Genomic DNA, 20,818 nt, shown 5'->3' with positions numbered 1-20,818 from the left:
AGATTAAACAGTACAAGAAAACTATTTTTGGTGCCTGTGTTATATTATTGAGTATAAAGACTTCATCTGTCATGCCGTGCTTTGATTTTCTGTTTTCTTCCCTCAGGTTGTTTTCAAGCCTTTGCTGAGCTACACAGGGATCCAGGCTCAAGACACCACTCCTCTTAGTTACAAGATGTATTTTGGGGAACACCTGTCTTTCTCTGGCAACCTTGAGCGTCTAAGAGCAGACATCGTCGACTCTGATACCTCTAAGGAGCGCAAAAACAAAAGATCCAAGAGGTAAAATAATTCTGAGCCATAATATACCAGTAAAACAACGTTAGAATGCGATTAATGATTGATAGGTTTTTGTGTTTCATATTCACAAAACAAACCTTTTTAAATGTCTGTTAACTGCATACTTAAGCATTTGTCTGTGCCTCTCTCTAGCTATAGACAAGGTTTGGTGAACCGCCCTCCTCTGGAGTTCAAGCCAGCACTGCTGATTGAGACATTCAGCCTGAATGCGGTGGTGATGGAGAAGTCGACCAGTGCTCCGCAGGGACCCACCGCAGCCCCGCTCTCCTTCCATGACCTCAACCGCCGCCACTATAACACATTCCACTGTGACTTCACCACAGCCTGCCAGGCCATCAGCCAGCGCGTCGACATGGCCCTGGTGCGCCTCATCCACCAGTTCAGCACCATGATCGATGACATCAAGGCCACGCAGACAGACATCAAGCTGAGCCGCTACACCGCCGGCTCCGCCTCGCCGACGCCCACCTTCAAGGCCCGGCCCTACCGCCACTTCCGGTCGTCGGACTTCAGCCGCAGCTCCCGGGGCAGCCTGAACGGAGCGGGCCGCAGCGGGACCCAAACCCTGAAGAGCAAGAGATCCGGAGCAGGTGGAGGAGGAGCAGGGGTCTCTGGTGCTTTACCACCTAATGGACCTCCATCTGGCATGGACACGCTGGGCAGGAGGGAGCCCAGAGGACGCACCTCCCTCGGACGTTCAGAGAGACGCACCTCCAAGGTAATGGTGATGATAACTTTCGGTTCTTTCAGAGAACTTGGGTGACTAAGATGCTTCACTTAGGGGGGTTCAGGGGGGCTAATATTCCCCAGTGTTGTTGTGAAAGAGAACTATTACTGAGGGATCTCTTTTAAAAAGACAAAAATAACTGGTTGAGGGCATAATGTCAACAGCCACCGAGAAAAAGTGGGGCACAAGCGATAAGAAAACAAGACGACAAAAAACAGTCATTAAAATGGACAGACCCATTAACAATCTGACATTTCATCTTGTCATTTGTACTGTGTACATGAATTAGAAAAATAATCTAAAAGATATACACTGACAGTTATTTATGTTGGCAAACACTGAACTAGAAATAACCTTGGAATCAATTCCGAATGTTTATGTTTTCTCATTTGAAAAGGTCAGTCGATTTGTCAGACTCAGGACCCACGGCAGATCATTTCAAAGTCCATATGTTGGCTTTAGAGCGGCATCTTATTATTCTACGACATGGAACAGCTGGTCCCCGCTTCAGGACTTCAGTCAATCTTTATTTATTGAGCAGATTTAAAACCAAATAAAACATGGGAATGATCAAATAAAAACAGACATGAAGAAGAGGATGTAAGTAAATAGAAAAAACATTGCTTGTCTGGATAAAATCATATACACAACAGTGTTGCACAGAGCGAAATAAGTGGCGTCTTCATGATGACGTTAAATCTCTGACTGTGGATACAAAGTCGTCTGCAGGGCTGAAGATTAGAAACTCAATTTTACTCTGGTTAAGTTGTAGGAAGCTTTTGGGGGTCAAATATTTTATAGCCTTACTTTAATTTATTTGTGAGGGACTCCAACGATCACCGGGTTCCAGCAGGAGGCTCAGCTCTGTGTGTCAGCTGTGACTTCAGTTTCTCATCTAATTTGAAAAGTGTAAAAAAAGGTGTCCAATACATGGTCACACTTGTCCAGACCTTTAAATATAGATTAAAAATCACAAGATGGATTCCTTTTCTTCTTATAAACTCTAGAGGGAGCCTGCAGATTACAAAAGTCTTTCAGCTCAGGCACCATCCACTGAGACCCAGAATACCGGAGAATTTGCTTGAATCTTTCTAGAGACTTGTCTCATTGGTTGGTTATTCTAAGAAATATTACTTTTCCTCAGCAGGGGGAACATCAGCTCTCAACTCTGAAAGGCCATGAGCTTTGTGAAGAGAAGAGGTTTTTATTAAAGCGGAAAATGTATCAGAGGAACTCGAGACCGTCATCACCTTCCACAGGTCTCTTATTGAAACTCAGTCTCTTATAGGTAGCTCTGTGTGCTGACGTACCTGCGGCCGTTTATATCAGCCCCACTACATCATTTTGATTATTCTTGGGTGTCGCAGCTGCTGCCCTCCCAACATTCATAACTTCCTGCTAAGCAAGTTGTCGTAAAAGTAAAAGCACTATTTTGATTAAGATTAAGATACATTTATTTGTCCCAAACACATGCACAGACATGCACAAGCACACTCATGCAAGGAGGGAAATGTAACCTCTGCTTCTAACCCATCTGGTGCAGGACACACAGAGCGTTATATCCAGCTGAATTGCATAGCTTTTATTTTTGAAAAGTTGTAAACTTGAGTTTAAACATTGTATCAGCTGCTTAAAAGACCTCTGAAACAGCCAACATGAAGTGTATGAAATAATTACATTGAATCATTCAAACTTTTATTTAAACAACACAAGTGAACAGTAATAAAGCAAATTCTGTATCATTTTATGATAAACATTGACTATTAAATCCAGATAAACCAGGTAGGACAAGAGCAGAGTCTTCTAAGATCACTCTACACCATAGAAAGCTCTGCACACAATGTCCAACCTTCAATTGAAAAATATATAAAACAACTTACAGCAAATTATGTTCAGATTCCATTAAACCGCCGAGGTACAGAGCTGAGTCATTAATAGATTTTCATAATATCTTCTAACACTGTGCATGTATCATCAAGGATGAGTCCCTGCAGTGACTGAGACTGGAGATAACTTACAAAAAATACAGAAAATCTATTCACTTGGAAACTTCTATTTCCAAATAATATCCCAGAGTGGAGGATAGAATCCACTGATGTGTGAAGTAATCAGTCCAATTGCTCTAAATACATAAATACTGCGGTGACACTGCTGCGTGATGCTGCACAAGAATGGAAGGATGAGGAGGAAATGAGGGATCAGCAATCGCAACAATCTGTTAAATTCTATAGATTAGGGACATGACAACTGCTCTGAATTTAATAATCCTAGAGTTTTGGATGATTAAAAGTCCAGGAGATATAACAACTTCCCCCACACATTCTGACAGGGTGCAGCGATTATGTTTTGCTTCAACCTTTGAATTAGATTTTTGGGGATTTCATGCTCGTTCTTCTTTCTATTGTTCTCACTGTCACTCACTGTATTATCAGAAGCAGGAGCAGCAGTGTATCAGTGAATCTCTTTATTAATCACATCACTGCTGTCCCATAAAATCGCTCTTCACCTCCACCTCACTAACAAACACCTCATGTCAGTGTCGCTTCCTCTTCGCTTGATGTTATGACTCACCGTGGAAACCCATTGGTCAGCAACACAACTTAATAATCAGGAGGTGCTTTGTATTGACCATTTATGGTTAAATGTGGGCGTGTAGAGGGTGGACTTTTAAGGCAAATCAAAGTATGAACGTTCCAGGTGGACTGTGATTTATAAAGTGAACATGTTCAGGTGTTTGGTTTTACAAATCAGATCTTTTTTTGTGCGCACGTACACTTTTAGGATGAATCCTACTCACTGTTTTATAAATGAGGCCCCAGGTTTAGGAAGGGCTCTGCATAGTTACACCTGACTTTCATGACAGCTGACAGCCTCATAGCTGAGCTGTTACAGAACACAGTGGGGTAATAAAATCAAGTCAGCCAAGCTGCTTATTCAGCCTTCCGGTCCATATTAAATATTGTAGCCTTAATATATGTTTCATAATGTCCAATATTGCATAACTTTTTTCAGGTGTCGAGAAAGGGCTCCCGTGACGTTGCAGACCACATGGCTATCCAGATGGATGACTCTGACTCCATCACAGTGTCGGAGCAGAGCGAGCCATCAGCAGAATGTTGGCAGAACATGTATAAGCTGCTCAACTTCTACTCCCTCATCTCCGATCCCACTGGCATCCTGGAGAAAAGCTCCCCTGAGAACTGCCTGTCAGGTGGGAATCAGCCGTCACTCAATTCTTTATTTTTGTCCTCTTTTCATACGCCTGAACTTAAATCTCCGCTTCACTTTTATGTTTTTTTCCATGCATTATTTTCCCAAGACCTTGATGTACACTTTTCTCTCTTCACTTCTTGGCAATTTCCATTTTTTTTCCATCTTCCTTGCAGTCCTTTTTTCTCTGCTTCTTACAAGCCTTACATCCCACATTTTCTGTTTTCTGACACTTCATTTCTTTGCTTTATTCCTAACTACCTTTCTTCTCTTCTGACCTGAATAACACAGCTTTTGATCTTAACACTTTTCTCACAGTTAAATTATTCACATTTAAATGTCCATTTAACATATTTTGTTGATCTTTATTCATATTTATCTCATACAAAGCACATTTTCTGCTGACATTTTATCAGCAGAAAACAGTCAATTTATCCCTTTATTAACTTTTCCTGCAGTTTTCAGCCAACTCCCTCGAGGAGAGGAGCTATTAATCAGGTCTCCAATGTATACATTGTTTTCCCACAAATTTGGTGCTGAAGTGCCATGCCAGCTGTCAATATAATGCTACAGAGAAGTACTCTGAAAATAAGCTCCCATTAGGTTCATGATCTGCCTCCACCTTCTCTCTCCAGGCTCATTTTGACGTTAGATGTCCGACAGGAGCAGGATCTGTATTTGCATTAATGGGATTTGTTTGCTAGCATCTGAGTTTGCGTTTCTTTCTTTGAACACAATATAATTGGCTGGTTCCTGTGCTGCTGCTTGAAAAGTTGAGCTCTGTAGTTTCGACTGCAATGGAACTACAATACAGTTTGGCCACTTATGATGTCACACCAAACAGGTAAAAGTGTGTTTGTGTAAATCTGTGTCACGTCACATCAACTGTTCTACATGTGTATTTTCTACAGACGGTGGACATCGGCCCTCAGAGCCGCTATGCAAAGTCATTTTCGAGAACGAGCAGCAGGACCCCAACACGCCCAACAAGCCCCCGGGTGCCGGCGGGCGGCGGCGTAGCCTGGTGAGCTCCGAGCCCCAGCACGTCACCCTCATAGTGTTCGGCATTGGCATGGTGAACCGCACCCACCTGGAGGCGGACATCGGTGGGCTGACCATGGAGGCCGAGCTTAAGAAGATCCACGGAAGTTTTACTCTGAAGGAGAAGATGAAAGGTGAGGATGGTTCTTAAAGGGCTAATATGTTTAAAATATTTACTTAATTTATTTTTATATTTTCTTTGCACCGACTTTAATTTCCCTCATTCGTTATGGAAAAAAAGATTAGCCTGAAATGAGTCAAGCATTGGAGCCTTTTTGTTTTTAATTATATCATTTTCAGCCCTGGAACTTCTTCTCCAAGATTCGGCCTGACTTTTCTTTAATTTTGAATACATTCAATTCGTGGTTGATTTCATAAAATATTGCACGATTAGTTCTGTATGATGTAATTTTTCTTTCTTTTTTTTCTTTTTACAGATATCCTGCACCAGAAAATGACTGAGACCTGTGCGTCGGCTCATATAGGGGGGGTAAACATTGTCCTCCTGGAGGGTATAACCCCTGACATCCAGTATGTGCACCTTCTTCTTCACTTCACCCAGTTTACAAATGAATTTCACAATTATATACGAAAAAAGCCTTTTTTAAATATAAAGGATGACGGTTGTTATATCTCCTCTTAAAAGAAAGTGTTTTAATCATATTCACCAAACATTTCAACAGTGAATTAATCCTGTCTCCGGATGATGCTTTGTTGATTGAGCGATAGTTGTGTGTACTAATTTTTCTCTGATAAGCAATACTCTTATTTGCCTTCTAATATCAGGTTTTTAATCACTTTTGGTTATTGGATTCAACATTCTTTTATGAATCTTTAAAAAAGACCATTTGATTTTTACTGTGGTTGCAAATGTATAGAACTTCATAAAAATCTTTGTTCTGCTCTGTAGAGAACACAGCAGAAAAGAGGCTTACACGACATTTTTCCTGCCGGGTAATTTAAACAGCAGTTCTTGTTTTTAATGTAAAGCAATTTCCTAAAACATAACTACCATTATCAGGTTACAAGATTCTGTAGTCATGCACCGAGAGGGTTTGATGTATCTCCACACCACTTCGATTCAGTTTAGAACATCACAGAGGTATTTTTCTCATCTCATTATATTTAACAGATGCTCTCACTGTGAAAATATAAATGAAAGTTAATCCTGTTTTCATACAGAATGCTCCAAACGGTGATGTGTATTTAAATTTGTGTACGGCAGACAGCTCGGCACTTTGTAGTCGTTACTGATGTGTAGAGTTGCCCAAAAATTCAGGTAGTAAGTCAGAGTTTTTGCAGTGGCTCTCACCTATTTTTCTCTCTTTGATTCTAATGAACCCAGCATGCAGACGGGGATACATTAGGCACCAAAGTAATGGTGATAAATATCAGCAGATTGTCAACATTTTCTTTTTTAGAACAGTATTCCAGATGTAATTAAATTACAACTTACCAAACTAGGGGTCGGGACCCCCTGGGGAAGATGATTTCCATAAATTAAGTTAAATTAAGGATGAATTGGAAACAAGAATGAGCCATAATCATAACAAAAATTCAAGTGTTGTTTAATTCAAAATATTTTTTCTTGGTTTTTCTTTGTCCCAACATAAGTGATTATAAAAGATTGGCATCAGCATCAATTGCAGCAGGACAATTTGCTGCACCATTGAAAACACTGAAAAAATTGCATGATGGTGATTATTTCTACTCTTTAACCAACTCCAGTGAAACTAGGGATTGAAAGTTTCTGGTACATTTACTTAAGGGGGCAAAGGCTGAAACGTTTGGAAACCCCTGGCCTAGCCTTTTAAATACTGAACTAATCAAAACCTATCTAAAAGTATTTAAAACCAATTAAAAGGGAGCACAAGCCTCAGAGCTGATGTTCCTCCTCAGTGTTTGGCTCATGGGTGTTCTCACCCCATCAGAACTGTTTCACACCTCTTTTATGCTCTTTTTCCTCATTTATTTACTTTCCTTGGCTTTCTCTTCCAACTGCTTGCATAGACTGGAGGATTTCCCAACATCTCCCACCAGCACAGCTAAACAAGAGTTTCTGTATGTTACTATATCATACCGCCATACCAATACCATCCAGAGTCCTCATGCATCAGTCAATCAAAACCCGTGTGTCAGTGTCATGACTTCTCATTCTACCTGTGCCCAGAAAGCTGACCGCTCCCCTCAATCTGCATGGTGTCTCACTGTTTGACATCCTCTCAGTAATTTCACCTCAGTTGCACATTCATCTATATGTTTATGTCAACTGGAATGGGGAAGACAATGTAAGTGCTATTGCTCATTCCAGCTTCCTCTTGTGTTTCAGAACTGTGGTCAAATGCAACATCGCCAAGTCCCAGGCCTTGTACAGCGCCCAGCGAGGACTTAAGACCAACAATGCAGCTGTCTTCAAAGTGGGCGCCATCATGATCAACATTCCCCAGCACCCGGCTACTTTACACAGCATGATGGTCCGCAGCTCGCACCAGCTCTCCAAACAGATCTCTGACCTCATTCGCCAACCTTCCAACATGTATGTCTGCCTCTTATATACATATTTTAATGTCATTCATGGCATGAAAACAAATGAATGTTTTACACTTGACACCATATTTAAAATCCTTGATTTAAAAATTGCCACCGTTGCCTGACAGATTTATACCTGTCATGCACCACCTAATGCCATTCGATAGTAGCGCTACATGTTAGTGACAGGTTACAACAGCACACCCTCACTGTTGCCTGCAAAGCCTGTCTGTGGACTGTTTCCATGGTAATACAGAATTATGTTAATATATTTATAGAGTCTGAGATGTTCTTAGGATCTAAAACAACTTTCTATAATTTGATATTTACAGGATTTGAAGGCGGAATCTCTAAAGCTCTGCATAATAGTTCACAGTTTAACAAGTGAAAAGTTTGGATTGATGTGACGAAAAAGTTGGGATACTTGATGCTAGGACTGGGTGATATGACTTCAAATCAATATTTAGATTATTTCAATCTTTTCCCTCGATAATGATTAATGCACTGAGACGCTTAACTCAGTGCTGGTGAACAAGAGACTGCTAATTTGCTCTTTCCTAATCCCTCACACGTAGAACTGGTCTTAATAAAACACCTGCTGGTCTCATATTTATGTTCCTGGATAAACTGGGCATCGCTAGATTTTGGTTTAGATACATTTTCGTCCAACTGTTAACATAGTGACAATGTGTGGACACTACACTTCATCAATGCGAAGTCACTGCTGTTCCTGTCTGAAAGATTGTTTTTTTCTCTTCCATCACAGTCAGCCTCCGAACAGAGAAGACACCCCCACCCCACAGCCCTCGGACAAAGCATCCAGTATCAATCAGACCCCCGTGGAGGCCAATGAATTCCCCCAGCTTCCTGAAGGCCTGGAGAAGAAGCCCATCGTCCTTAAGTTCAGCGCCATGATGGATGGCATCACCATCGGAGCTGCCCTCCTGCCCTCCCTGAAGGCAGAGTACAAAATGGGGCGAGTGAAGAGCCATGGCATGACAGGTGTGTGCGTAAAAACGCGTGACATTGACTTCTATGTTTAAAAACTAGGAGACGTTTTCTTTATGTCCATTTGTCAAGGTATCTCAGGAATGTCACAGGAACTTTCCTTTGACTGGGCACAAGAATAAATTAGAAATACCTGGAAATAAAACTACTTATATAAAGTACAAATAAAAATGTATTAAAGTACAGTTACAAATTAGTTACACATAACATCCCACCACATCTGGTGGAAATTGTGTGTGGAGCCTCGAGATTGGGGAGCCTGTTGCTTCTTTGCAGCAACATACATATGTGAAGCAATGTCCTCTGTGGGGTTGGGTAATGTTTACTGAGCTGTGGTATAACAGGCTCAATAGGCCAGGACACTAAGAGTCATCATCAGCATTAGTAGTGCAGTGTAGTAAACATAAAGCTGCCGTTTCTCGTTCTTACCTGTTGCTGAGCATCACTAGTTGAATGGCTGCTGGTTTGTCATCAGCTCTCACGGGTTAATTTCGTCGGTGCTTGTCAAAGAAAATACAGGAACCACCTCCCTCTAACAATACTGAACAACCACGAGTGAACGTGGTGTTTCTGCAGTTTCAACAAATCCAACAGAGAGAAAAATCATATATCAATAATATCAATACTGTAGTTTACAGACTTTATCTTCTCAAACCATGGTCTTCAGTATTCTGTGTGTGAGATACACACATTGAAATAACACAGCTGTTGAGTAGTTAGCTTCAGGTTGTTAAAACAACATTGAACGTGATTTGAAAATGTTATTGAACTCGTATGGGCGAAAGGAGATCACTATCAGCCTCCAGTGATGGATGATGGCATTGTCCATCAGCCAAACCGTAATGTCTACGTTTATGGCTAAATATTTACCTTCTGTCAGAGTTAGTCACATACCAGGAACTTGTCTTTGTTATTTTCTCTCTTGGTGAATTTATTAATACATTCAGCAGAACAGCAAACGACTCAATATGTTTGAAGTGTACAGTATCACCATTAATGTCAATATTGAGTTAAAATGTTAAAATATTAAAACTTTTCTTACTTGTTTCCCCTCTAGGAGCACAAACAAGTTTCACTTTTGAGTTGCCAAACCACAAGCTTTGCTTCCAGTCAAAAGTGTCTCCAGTGGACATGTCCACCATGCCACCATCAGCGAGCCTCACCCTGCCTCCAGTCACCATGTCAGGAGAATACATCATGGAGGACCACGAGAGCCACTCAGATCTGGGCTGGGCACCAGACGACTTCCCAGCCAAGCAAGGAAACTACCTGCAGGGCAATTATCTGCGTTGTGTGGCTGAGGTAAGACGATCCTGATGCAATATTCAAGACAATAAGTAAATTGAAACTGATCAAGAGGAATCACACGCTTTCTTCCCTGATGTGCAGATTGGTTCATTTGAACACAACCTGACCACAGATCTGCTCAACCACCTGGTCTTTCTGCAGAAGGTCTTCATGAAGGAGGTCAATGAGGTTATTCAGAAGGTGTCAGGTACTGTCACTCAGACCCACACACTTATTACATACATTTTGTAACTGAGGTGAGTTGCTGTGGGAAAAGGATTTGACACAAACCAACAAATATCTATGGAGCCTGTGCAGAACTATCATTTTCACTTCTCCTGCGGTTGTAACGGCCCAGGTTTCCATTCAGATCAATAAAGTTCATCTAATCTTAAACATCTGACTGCTCCCCGCAGTATCCTGTAGCCTACAGCTGCTGCTTAATTCCCTGAAAGAAATCGGTTTTCCACACAGAACAATGCTCAAGGCACTGACAAAAATCCAGTGGTGTTCATTTCCACAACGATATTGATAGTAATTTGTTTAACTCGCTAAGCTTGATCGATGTAATTGCCCAACAGGGGGAGAACTGGGAGTTTTATGCCTTTTTAGCGGAAAGAGTAATGGTATAGCCTTCAGCCGAGATTATGGCAAGTATTCTCATCAAGGAGAAGTCTTAAAATCTAGTTGTAATGGGACACTTCATCAGATATTACACCTTGCACATTTTCAGACATGCACGGATGATAGAGTCCCACTATATCATGTTATCGAGCATTTCTCAAGAGTCTACGAGAGCATGTGAGGTTGACCTGTATCTTTTCTATGCGTGCAGGAGGAGAACAACCAATTCCACTGTGGAACGAGCACGACACCTCAACTGATGCAGACAAGCCAAAAATCCTGCTGTATTCACTCAGCCTCATGTTCAAGGTATTTCCTGTTCCCCCTGTCACTAAGAAACAGCACATCAGTCACGAATGGTTTTGGTCCGTATCATTTGTTTTTGAGCAATAAAACCAGGAGAGTATTTCCCTCTATACCAGTGGAAAAAAGCTGCACTGTTATTCCTCAGCCAGAGTTTTTTGACTTACACCAGATCTACCCTCACCTCTTATCAGTGGTCTCGTAGACATGTTAATTTCTAAAGTTCTGAATGTTACTTATACCGTTACCCCCATGAAGATCATTGTTGTCTCTGACAAGAATAACGCACTTTAGACGAGCGCCCTTACCTCGTAAGCTGTAAAAATAAAAAAATAGAGTCAGAACACAGGTGTTGAAAAACCAAACATCATGTAAATTTTGAACCTGTTCAGATCTGGTATTAGCATCCATCCTGAGGGATCCAATCACAAGTGGGCAGCTTTAAATACGCCTGTTCACACCTGGTATAATCTCCTGTTTCCTCTTGTGAGCTGATCTCCCTTCCCCTGCTGTATATGCAAATGATCACATACTTCATTTGTGTTTGCAAAGACCAAATTGTGTTGTTTTTTTTACCAAGTCTGAGTTTACTGATGTGCTAATGTCACTCTGTGTATGTGTGTGAGAGAGAGAGAGAGAGAGTCAGGAGTGTCTGACTGAATTAGTGGTGGTGTTGCTGTTGTTGCGGTGGTTGCAAAAAAAATCTACATATGGGCCTTGAGAAGAGTAAAAATACTTTTGATTCACAGTGAAACTGTAGCAGGTCAGAGGGCATCAGCTGAGTAGGCGGCCCTTCATATGTGGCCCAAGGGCCCTTTGCATTCACACAGAGAAAATAATGTGACCACCTGCGTCCCAGACAACCTTGAATGTGGTCTGAGGGATTTGGTCTCAGGACGCCTCTATAATAAAGTACAAATATCTTCATTTATATAAAATGTTATCCACCATGTCATGCAATGACTTTGCATAGTTTTTTAGCTGAAACAATTCTAAGTCAATCGATATCCATCTCAGGAAAGGTGACTGGGTTCCCGGTGCCACCACTTTGTTATACTTTCTCCCACATTATGCAGCCTTGACAGAAAATGAAACACATAAGGCCTCCTTCCCGCTTCCTTGAAACTCTACCTACAAGCTTCTTTTAAAGTTGCTTTTAACTACTGAGCATGAAATAAACTCCAGACAGTCAATTGTTCTCTTCATTCTGTCAAATAAAAGGTCTAATCTGGACAGGATTTAGGCTTAAATCAAACTTAAATTAGTTTTAGTAAAGATCATTTATTAACAGTTATTCGTTGCTGAAGGACAATGCTTTGTCTGAATTTGGACCACACCACTACCCTGAGAGTGAACTTATTCAAGCTATAAATAGTTTTTATATGAACAGTGACGCATCAAACATTATTGTATTGTTGCTACTGGATCTCAGCGCAGCACTCAACATAGTTGACTGAAAGATGCTTGGCACATGGGTGGAACTTTCTTAGTTAAAGCGACTGTAATTATGAAACGAGCGAACTTAAGGACATCCATGTGTGTTTTGAGTGTCAGTTAATCTAGGAGGAATTTTCTGAATGTTGCTGTCTTGATTACAGGGAATCCAGATGACAGCAACCACTCCCTCCATGCGAGCAGTGCGCTTCGAGACGGGCCTGATCGAGCTGGAGTTGTCCAACAGGATCCAGTGCAAAGCTCAGCCAGGCGGCAGCAGCAGTTACCTCAAACTGTTTGGCAAATGTCAAGTGGATCTCAACCTGGCCCTGGGACAGATAGTCAAGCACCAGGTACAAATCAGCCTCATCCTGGTTTACATGTGGCGAAATCTGTTTGGGCAGATGCAGAAACAGATGCTTTTTACCAAGTTGTGTTCCTCTTGCACTGATCCTAGGTTGCTCCCTGATCCCATTTCTCCTTTTACTGTACAGGTGTATGAAGAAGCTGGCTCAGACTTCCACCAGGTGGCGTACTTCAGAACACGGATTGGTCTTCGGAATGCCCTGCAGGAGGAGATCAGTGGCTCCTCAGACAAGGAGGCCGTCCTCATCACACTTAACAGGCCGATTGTTTTCGCTCAGCCTGTGGCATTTGACAGAGGTGCCATTTACATATTGTCTACATCACATCTAATATCAAATGTTAAAACTGAGAGTATGTGCCTTAAAGGGCCCACATTGTGTCAAATACATTTGCTGGGCTTTTACTATCCGTAATAACTTTAAACTCCGCGGACTTTTTCACTCAGTCCATTTTAAGAAATATGTTATCGGAACGTCCAGTTTCGTACTTCTTCCTCGTATGAGTCATACGGAATGATCGCACACCCTGCCGCACCCAGCCGGCACCAGTCCAGCCAACATAGAGGCAGAAGAGAGGACATGGAAATACACATTGCAGCAGATATTTTATCTTAGGGGTACCAACGTCTCAAATTAAATCCCAGAAAGGTGTCAAATATGGGGCCTGAGACCTAAGGCACGAAATGGAAACACACTCTAAAAACTAAGCAATGTTTTTAGACAACTACCTAAAACCTGAGGGTTTTCTGAAGAAATTACTTTATTTCCAACGTTTACAAAAATCTTAATTTTGCAGCTGTTGAAACAGCTTTCATTGCAAACGATTGACTTCACACGTTGTGAATTCATAAATAAAAAACAATAAGTCCTTCCTCCCCCCACTCAAACATGTCTCTTCCTCAAAGAGCTTCAGTCAGCGGGTCACTATCGTCTGGGTCTGTCTAAAATGGTACTTTAAAAACAGGCTAAGAGTGTTGACATCAGACTGCATTTCCCATAATGCATTTAGCCTTTCCCACAAACATTTCCATCTATCACAATGTATTTCATTAGTCACATTTCTTGAAAACGTGGACATTGTAAATGAGAACAGCTCTAAAGCACGCTAACGTGGCACATGGTCTTACAGCTATTTACACGCATATGTTGCCTCGGCCTAAATTAATGAATCCATATCTCTTGCATACTATGTATTTGTATTAAATAATGTATATTGAATTTTACAATTGGTACACAAAGATTTTACATTAGACTTTGTTCTGTTGAGTTATTTTTGTGTGGGAAGAAAGTCATGACAATGTCCCTTTTTTAAATTTGTTTGATACAAAAACATCCAAGTTGACAATGACAACAAACAGTTTCAACTCGCATGTTTTTCGCTCTCAAGTATATCCCATTTCAACACTGGTTGCATCTGACTCGTGATTCTCATATTCAACAAAAATACAACAACGGGCTTCACATGACATTCATGTTCCAAGTTCATGTCCGTTCAACTCTTCCCGTCTCCCTCCTGCAGCTGTGCTCTTCTGGCTGAATTACAAGGCAGCCTATGACAACTGGAACGAGCAGCGCTTGGCCCTCAACAAGGACATCCACATGGCCACAAAAGAGGTGGTGGACAAGCTGCCAGGCATCCAGCAGACATCAGCTCAGGCTTTCAGCACGCTGTTCCTGCAACTGACCGTCAATGACCTTGGCATCTGCCTGCCGATCACCAGCTCAACACAGGTACACCAACTACGATTGTTTTTTCATTTAGTATCTTTTTACATTTAAACTTGTGGCTGTAGAAGTTGAACCTTATAAAGGATACTTGTATACCTATATATTCATTTATGATTTTTTTTTTTTTTTAATATTCTTTATTTTTATTTTTTTTATGATTCATAAACAATTGTATTAACATATACATTTGGATGTTACATATAAATGCAGGGTTATATTTTAAGCAAAGTTTTGTCATCCTTCCTTAGTGTTAGGCAGTTTTTTTTAATTATTCTACATACATGCGAAGGTTATGGTTTGCTTCTTTAAAAAGCAAGTTCTTGTTAAGATAAATCATTTTCTGCAGCTTGCTATTATTTTGAATCTCATTCCAGATTAGTCTCACAAGTGTTTTTTCATCTCCTCTGGTACTTTGATGACCATTTTGCTTTTATCAGTAGCCTTGAGAGGGACAATTGCTTCGATGTTCTTTGTTCCTAGAAAGAGCAGTTCTTTTGTTATCAGCTGTGATATCAGAAGGTTGAAAAGCTTTTAACTAAACATACAAACTTTCCCACTAATCTGCTACACCACACACTGTTGCTCTCAGTCTCTCTAACAGTTAAATCTATTGATGCAACACAATACAACTTTGATTTTTGATAGGTTCATCCCTCCACTTTTTGCTGCATCAGTTTTTGTCCACATCAGTTGTCTTGTTAATCTTACGTCCATAACGACGAGATATACCAGCTGTCATGTCACACTTATTTCCATAGAGAGGACAAGCACCAGCTACGGAGGGCATCAACTCTGAAGCTGGGGCCAGCACATCTGTAGGCCGCCATAAAAATGCAAGAAAAGTAACCGACAGTTTCTTACATCTCTTGTGATGGCTTGTTGTGGGACAATGACTTACTGTGTGATTCTCTTCCATAAATACAACACTATTTAAGTTCTCCTCTGTTTAACAATAGCAGGTCACACTACTCTGTTAAAACCTGGCAGAACAACTAATGAAGCTTGACCTGGTGTGTGACGTGTTTGGGGTGTGTAATTACAGAATAGAGACAATGCCCGGTGATGTCCAGATTGTTGCTGATGTCTCCAGCTAAAATAATTTTTAGGGACAACCATGCAGTTGTATGAAGTGTTATACCTAACACTAAAAAAAGGACAACAGTGCAGTGATTCACATGGCAGGCTTTGTAAGGGAAGGCATGTGGATATTAATTTACCTGGATTCCTGTGGTAACTGCCCCAAAACTATGGTCTGATCTTGATCAAAGTCATAATAATAAATCTCTATTTGGAGGGTCAGGAGGTGGACACACATTTACCTTTCTCAAGTTATCCATCCATTGTCTTCTGCTTATCCGGGCCCGCCCAGACATCCCTTGCCATGCTCTCCAGCTCATCCTGTGGGATCCTGAGGTGGTCCAAAGTCCATAGGAATGTTTTGTCCCTCGAGCGAGTTCTGGGTTTGCTTACAATTGGGCATCCCAAGTAAACATCCAAAGCAAAGCGTCCAGGAGATATCCGGTCAGATGCCCAAACCACCTCAACCGTCCCCTCTTGACTTGAAGGTGCATCGGTTCTGCTCTGAGCTCACCCCGGATGTCTGAACTCCTCACTTTATCTGTGAAGCTGAGCTCAGACACCCAACGGAGAAAACCCTTGTCGGGTGCTTGTATTCTGGTTCTCATTCTACCCGGAGCTCATGGCTATAGATGAGGGTTGGAACAAAGATTGACTGATGAATCAAAAGCTTTGCCTTGCGACTCAGTTCCCTCTTCACCACAACTGTTCCCAAAACCAAGAGCTCTCCTCACTAGTTGATTGTCCTCCCTCTGCCTCCAGTTATGACTGAGGTAATGATCAGACTCCTGTTTTAGTACCAATGCAGAGTATATCCAGAAATTCAGGTAATATGGACAAATCACTTCAAATCCTGGACAAAAACATAATCTAACAAACTGCAAAGCTTGGTAACATTTCACCTGTAGCTGTATGAGCCCGTCCTTGTTAATAGTCATTCATGTGCATGTTTTTTCATATGGCATAATTGTTTTGCAAAACTAGCATGTTTTGATTCGAGTTAATCCTGCAAAGTATTAAAATGCACATGAAAGTAACTACATTTATCATTACTTTATTTGGTTCATCAAGCGGTTATACAGAACAGCAGAATGAAATGTTACCATCTACTGTAAATGTGCCTTTTCCGAACACATGGAAGTGGATTCTTTTTCCCATTTTCCCTCGCCCTGTGTAACCTCCCTCTTCCTGCCCCTCCGCCAGGCCAACCACAACATTGATTTTGACGCCAGCTCAGCGCTGGTTCTGACCATCGAGAGCACGCTAATCACTGCCTGCTCCTCCGAGTCCCTGGTGAGCAAAGGCCAATTCAAGAATTTCTGCATCCGCTTCGCAGAGGGCTTCGAGACCTCCTGGGATGATTGGAAGCCTGAACTCCGAGCAGATATGGTCATGAATGCTTGTGAGTGATCGATTATATGCAAGTTTGAAAAGTGTTACTGAGATGGTTCATTTTGTTTACATTTTACAATTAGCCTTTTTTAACACCCATACTTGATCAATGATTAATTGAGTCTTCTCAGGGAGTGCCCGTTATCAACCGGCCTGTTTGGAATGGGCTGTTCGCTTTACCTTGTGTTAATTCTCCTGAGCTACTACCTTCTATTTCTAACTGAATCCTCAATGTTCCTGTTATGTGTGGTTGTTAACCTGGCATCAGTTGGTAGAAGCAGAATTGTGTCTCTCCATTCAGCAACTCAGAAATATTGACTGGCTTGTTTCTGTATGTGGTCCGTGTGCAGGTGTAGTCCCTGATGGTACATATGAAGTATGTTCCAGGACTACAGGGCAACCTTCCGCAGGCAAGTTCTTTTAACTAAGCCATAGGCCATAAAATATGGATCACACCCTCCAGCTCCACAATAAGCATGAGACAACTGTTTGAAATTTTTATTTTTGCATTAATTTCACCCACATCCTCTGCTGTGCTCGTCTCTCCCTCTTGGTATCGTCCTCCTCAAAACAGAGAGCAATAGCGCTGGTACCTGGACTCTCAACGTGCTTTGGAAAATGTGCGGCATTGACGTGCACATGGATCCCAACATCGGCAAGCGCCTGAATGCTCTAGGCAACACGCTGACATCACTGACGGGCGAGGAGGACCCTGACGACATCGCCGACCTGAACTCTGTCAACATGGCGGACCTTTCAGATGAGGACGAGGTGGACACCATGTCCCCCACGATTCACATGGTCAGTCAATAGAGGCTGCATTCGTTGCATTAATTTTATGGTCGTAGGGACTTGAGTTTTGACTTACTGTTTCGACTTATTTAACCAATCCTGATGGATGTCTGTTAAATATCAAGTTACAGCCAGAAACCAGTTAGTTCAGCTTACCAGAAAGGGATAATCTTTAAAAAACACCTACTAGCACATCCAAAGTGACAAGTTTGTTGTTTTACGGTCTGTCTGTCAAGGTACAGCTGGCTCCCTGGTTACCTGACAGTGCCATCAAGACAGCAGGAAGTCACTGCCCGACCATGAAATACTCTCTCACATGACCCTCCTTGTTGGTTTTATGCTTTATTTTTTGTGTTGATTACTCAAACAGGATACATTTTCTTGAATAGCAAGGTTTTGGCAGTCATATTTCCTAACATTTGAACAGAGCTGGGCGTTTCCACCGGTTTCCAGTCTTTGAGCTAAGCTAAGCTAACAGGCTAATCGTGTTACCTTCCTTCATATTTACTGTACAGACATTAGAATGATATTGATTCACAGCAAGAAATCGAATAGGTGTATATCCTGAAATTTTGAATGATAATTTGTTTTATATTTCATGAATACATGTAAAGAAATCCTACCTGGCTTCCCTCAAAGTTTCAGAGGGTTAAGTCTGAAACTCTTCCAACTGTCCATCCATCTGTCCCTGCCGTTGTTTACAGAATCCAGAGTGCCAGTTCAGCCCTCGGCTGACCTTAAGGAAGCGTCTGGTAAACCACATCCTGGGCTTCAGCCCCAGGCCTCAGAGTGTGTCTGTGTCACCCGACAACTCAAATTGTTCATCGCCTCGCCCGCAAGCGAGATGTGACAGGGCCCAAAGACCTCTCTCCTGGTCCTGTGTATGTAGCATCACACAGTGTTCTCTCTGAATAAATCTCTGGCAAGGTGGCGTCAAATCTCAGTCACCTGCCATTAACAGATCAAGGTTGTGGATTCCTTAATGCTAAGCAATGCTGTGGTACGCTCTAGCTAAATCTCATGATAATAGAGACTAGTGTCGCTTAGCATTTACTTGCACTGCCCTCCTCATTGAGCTTCAGTGCCGGGTGAAAATAATTAATTGGTGTTACATAATTCCTGTGGCATCGGAGCTGTATTTTTTTCCTAGTTCACTTTGAGTGGAATGGTGAAGGTGGTGGTGGTGTCTTCTGTTTTGTGATATTTTATTTTGTCAACGTTGGTGTCTGACTAAACTACACATAACATTTTTTAACCGCCGAATCATAGCAATGAAATAAACCTTTAATCACAGGTTTGGGAATGATGTCTTCCTACTTTCAGCAGCTGCCTGGCAGAAATCTTTGAGAAAAATGGTTTGTTTGATCAGCAGGTTTGTCATGACTTTTATCAGATAATTGTGTTTTGGTGTGTATCAATGCTCTGACCCAACAGGAGACAATTGACCCCAGGAGGCAAATGGTGATGGGGAACCAGGTGATTGACCCTAGAGGCAGGAAGATCACCAAGAGGGTGGTGGACATCAGAGAGCTGAACGAACAGGCCAAGGTCATCGACGACCTCAAGTAAGATTTGTTTTACAAACTTTAACTTCATTCCTTCTGATCTGATATCGATCATTTAAAAATCTTACACTAGTGAAGAAAAGTCTTGTGTTCCACTGCTATCTTGTTAAAACCATCATCCTCTTTTCATGAGTGCAGAAAGCTTGGGGCCAGTGAAGGCACCATCAACCAGGAGATCCAGCGCTATCAGCAGCTGGAGTCTGTGGCCGTCAACGACATCAGGAGAGATGTCAGGAAGAAACTGCGTCGCTCCAGCATGAGGGTAAAAAAATCATCTCCTCCCAAGTTAGAGTTGTATTACTTTTATACTTCGGGCTCTATCCACTTGAAATTATACAAAAAAGTGAAAGTATGGGTGCCATATATTTTTACCGGACCTTTTTTTGTGTTCTTTGCTCTGTAGGCGGCCTCTCTGAAGGATAAGTGGGGTCTTGGCTACAAACCAAGCTACAACCGCTCCAAAAGCATCTCTGCAGCCGCAGGCAGGCCACCTCTAAAAAGGATGGACAGACAAAGGTAACAGACGATTGCAGCCCTGGCACGGTATAATCAGAGAAATTATACCATTAAAGGTGCTTCAACTAGCATTTACTGTAAACAAACAAGACCACGTAACCGCTGTCTCTGACCTCTGCCACCCATTTACCATTAACGCTCTCGCAAAGAGGATGTGGGGACTCACAAATCAGCCTATTCTGTTGAGGAAGGAAAGTGTTTGCCCCATTTCTTATAAAATAACACAAATATCTCAAAGTTCATGTCTTTAAAGCAGTTCACACGCTGCAGAACCTGTATAAATTAATCTCATTAACTCTAGAGTAAAATTAATGAATCAAAAAGACTGGAACTAAACATGATGAACAACAAGGAAAAAAGTCTTGACTCAAACCTACTAAGAGCAACCTAATATCACTCAAAACTTGACTTTTTTATATATTTGTATCTTGTGCCACTTGGCGTCTCCCTGTGTATTTAGTTCCAGAATAGGAGATGTAGATGATTTGCCAGATATCAGAATGGATGCTTCATCTCCCGGACCCCGGGTCACCTTCAACATCCAGGACACGGTAAAACTTAATTTTAAGATTTTCAGCACCATTTTACTCACAGAAAGAAATAACACATTATGATTGTTTTACTGATTTAAGATAATTCGAACTGAACCAATATTAAAAGGAGACATATTTTGTATTTTTGTTTTGTCTATGGTATGATTTTTTGTGTATGCAAAAGATCTGTTGAAAAGTTTAAAAAAACAAAACAAAGTTCAAGGTAAGGGAGCTTCATGGCCCTACAGAAAACACTACTCAGCCAATTGTTTATTTGTTAATAAACAATAAACATCTAGCAGTTGCTCTGCTACACCCCTACTAAAGCCAGGCAAAACGAGAGCAGAGGCTGATATTTCCATCATGCACTGGAAGCAGTTGACCAAT

The 20,818-nt window shown here is 41.5% G+C and overlaps 1 protein-coding gene across 1 annotated transcript in view; it reads left to right on the top strand.

Annotated features, from left to right (window-relative positions):
• The window catches only part of kiaa1109 (KIAA1109 ortholog), an 82,954-nt gene that overhangs the window by 40,559 nt on the left and 21,577 nt on the right, over positions 1-20,818 (top strand). Inside the window, exons 47-68 of the mRNA XM_061083148.1 lie at positions 107-282; positions 433-1,018; positions 4,040-4,238; positions 5,149-5,412; positions 5,716-5,809; positions 7,608-7,814; positions 8,574-8,809; positions 9,873-10,117; positions 10,205-10,310; positions 10,938-11,035; positions 12,628-12,816; positions 12,958-13,126; positions 14,348-14,559; positions 15,315-15,398; positions 16,837-17,035; positions 17,376-17,435; positions 17,600-17,826; positions 18,522-18,698; positions 19,252-19,382; positions 19,521-19,644; positions 19,786-19,898; positions 20,359-20,449. Coding sequence (XP_060939131.1) covers positions 107-282; positions 433-1,018; positions 4,040-4,238; positions 5,149-5,412; positions 5,716-5,809; positions 7,608-7,814; positions 8,574-8,809; positions 9,873-10,117; positions 10,205-10,310; positions 10,938-11,035; positions 12,628-12,816; positions 12,958-13,126; positions 14,348-14,559; positions 15,315-15,398; positions 16,837-17,035; positions 17,376-17,435; positions 17,600-17,826; positions 18,522-18,698; positions 19,252-19,382; positions 19,521-19,644; positions 19,786-19,898; positions 20,359-20,449 — 3,987 coding nt within the window. The remainder of the gene's footprint in view (positions 1-106; positions 283-432; positions 1,019-4,039; positions 4,239-5,148; positions 5,413-5,715; positions 5,810-7,607; positions 7,815-8,573; positions 8,810-9,872; positions 10,118-10,204; positions 10,311-10,937; positions 11,036-12,627; positions 12,817-12,957; positions 13,127-14,347; positions 14,560-15,314; positions 15,399-16,836; positions 17,036-17,375; positions 17,436-17,599; positions 17,827-18,521; positions 18,699-19,251; positions 19,383-19,520; positions 19,645-19,785; positions 19,899-20,358; positions 20,450-20,818) is intronic.

Source organism: Limanda limanda, chromosome 12 (genome assembly GCF_963576545.1).
Source record: "Limanda limanda chromosome 12, fLimLim1.1, whole genome shotgun sequence".
Taxonomy (NCBI): Eukaryota; Metazoa; Chordata; class Actinopteri; order Pleuronectiformes; family Pleuronectidae; genus Limanda; species Limanda limanda.
Note: the sequence above shows the minus strand (reverse complement) of the source record. Positions and strands in the feature narration are given on the sequence as shown.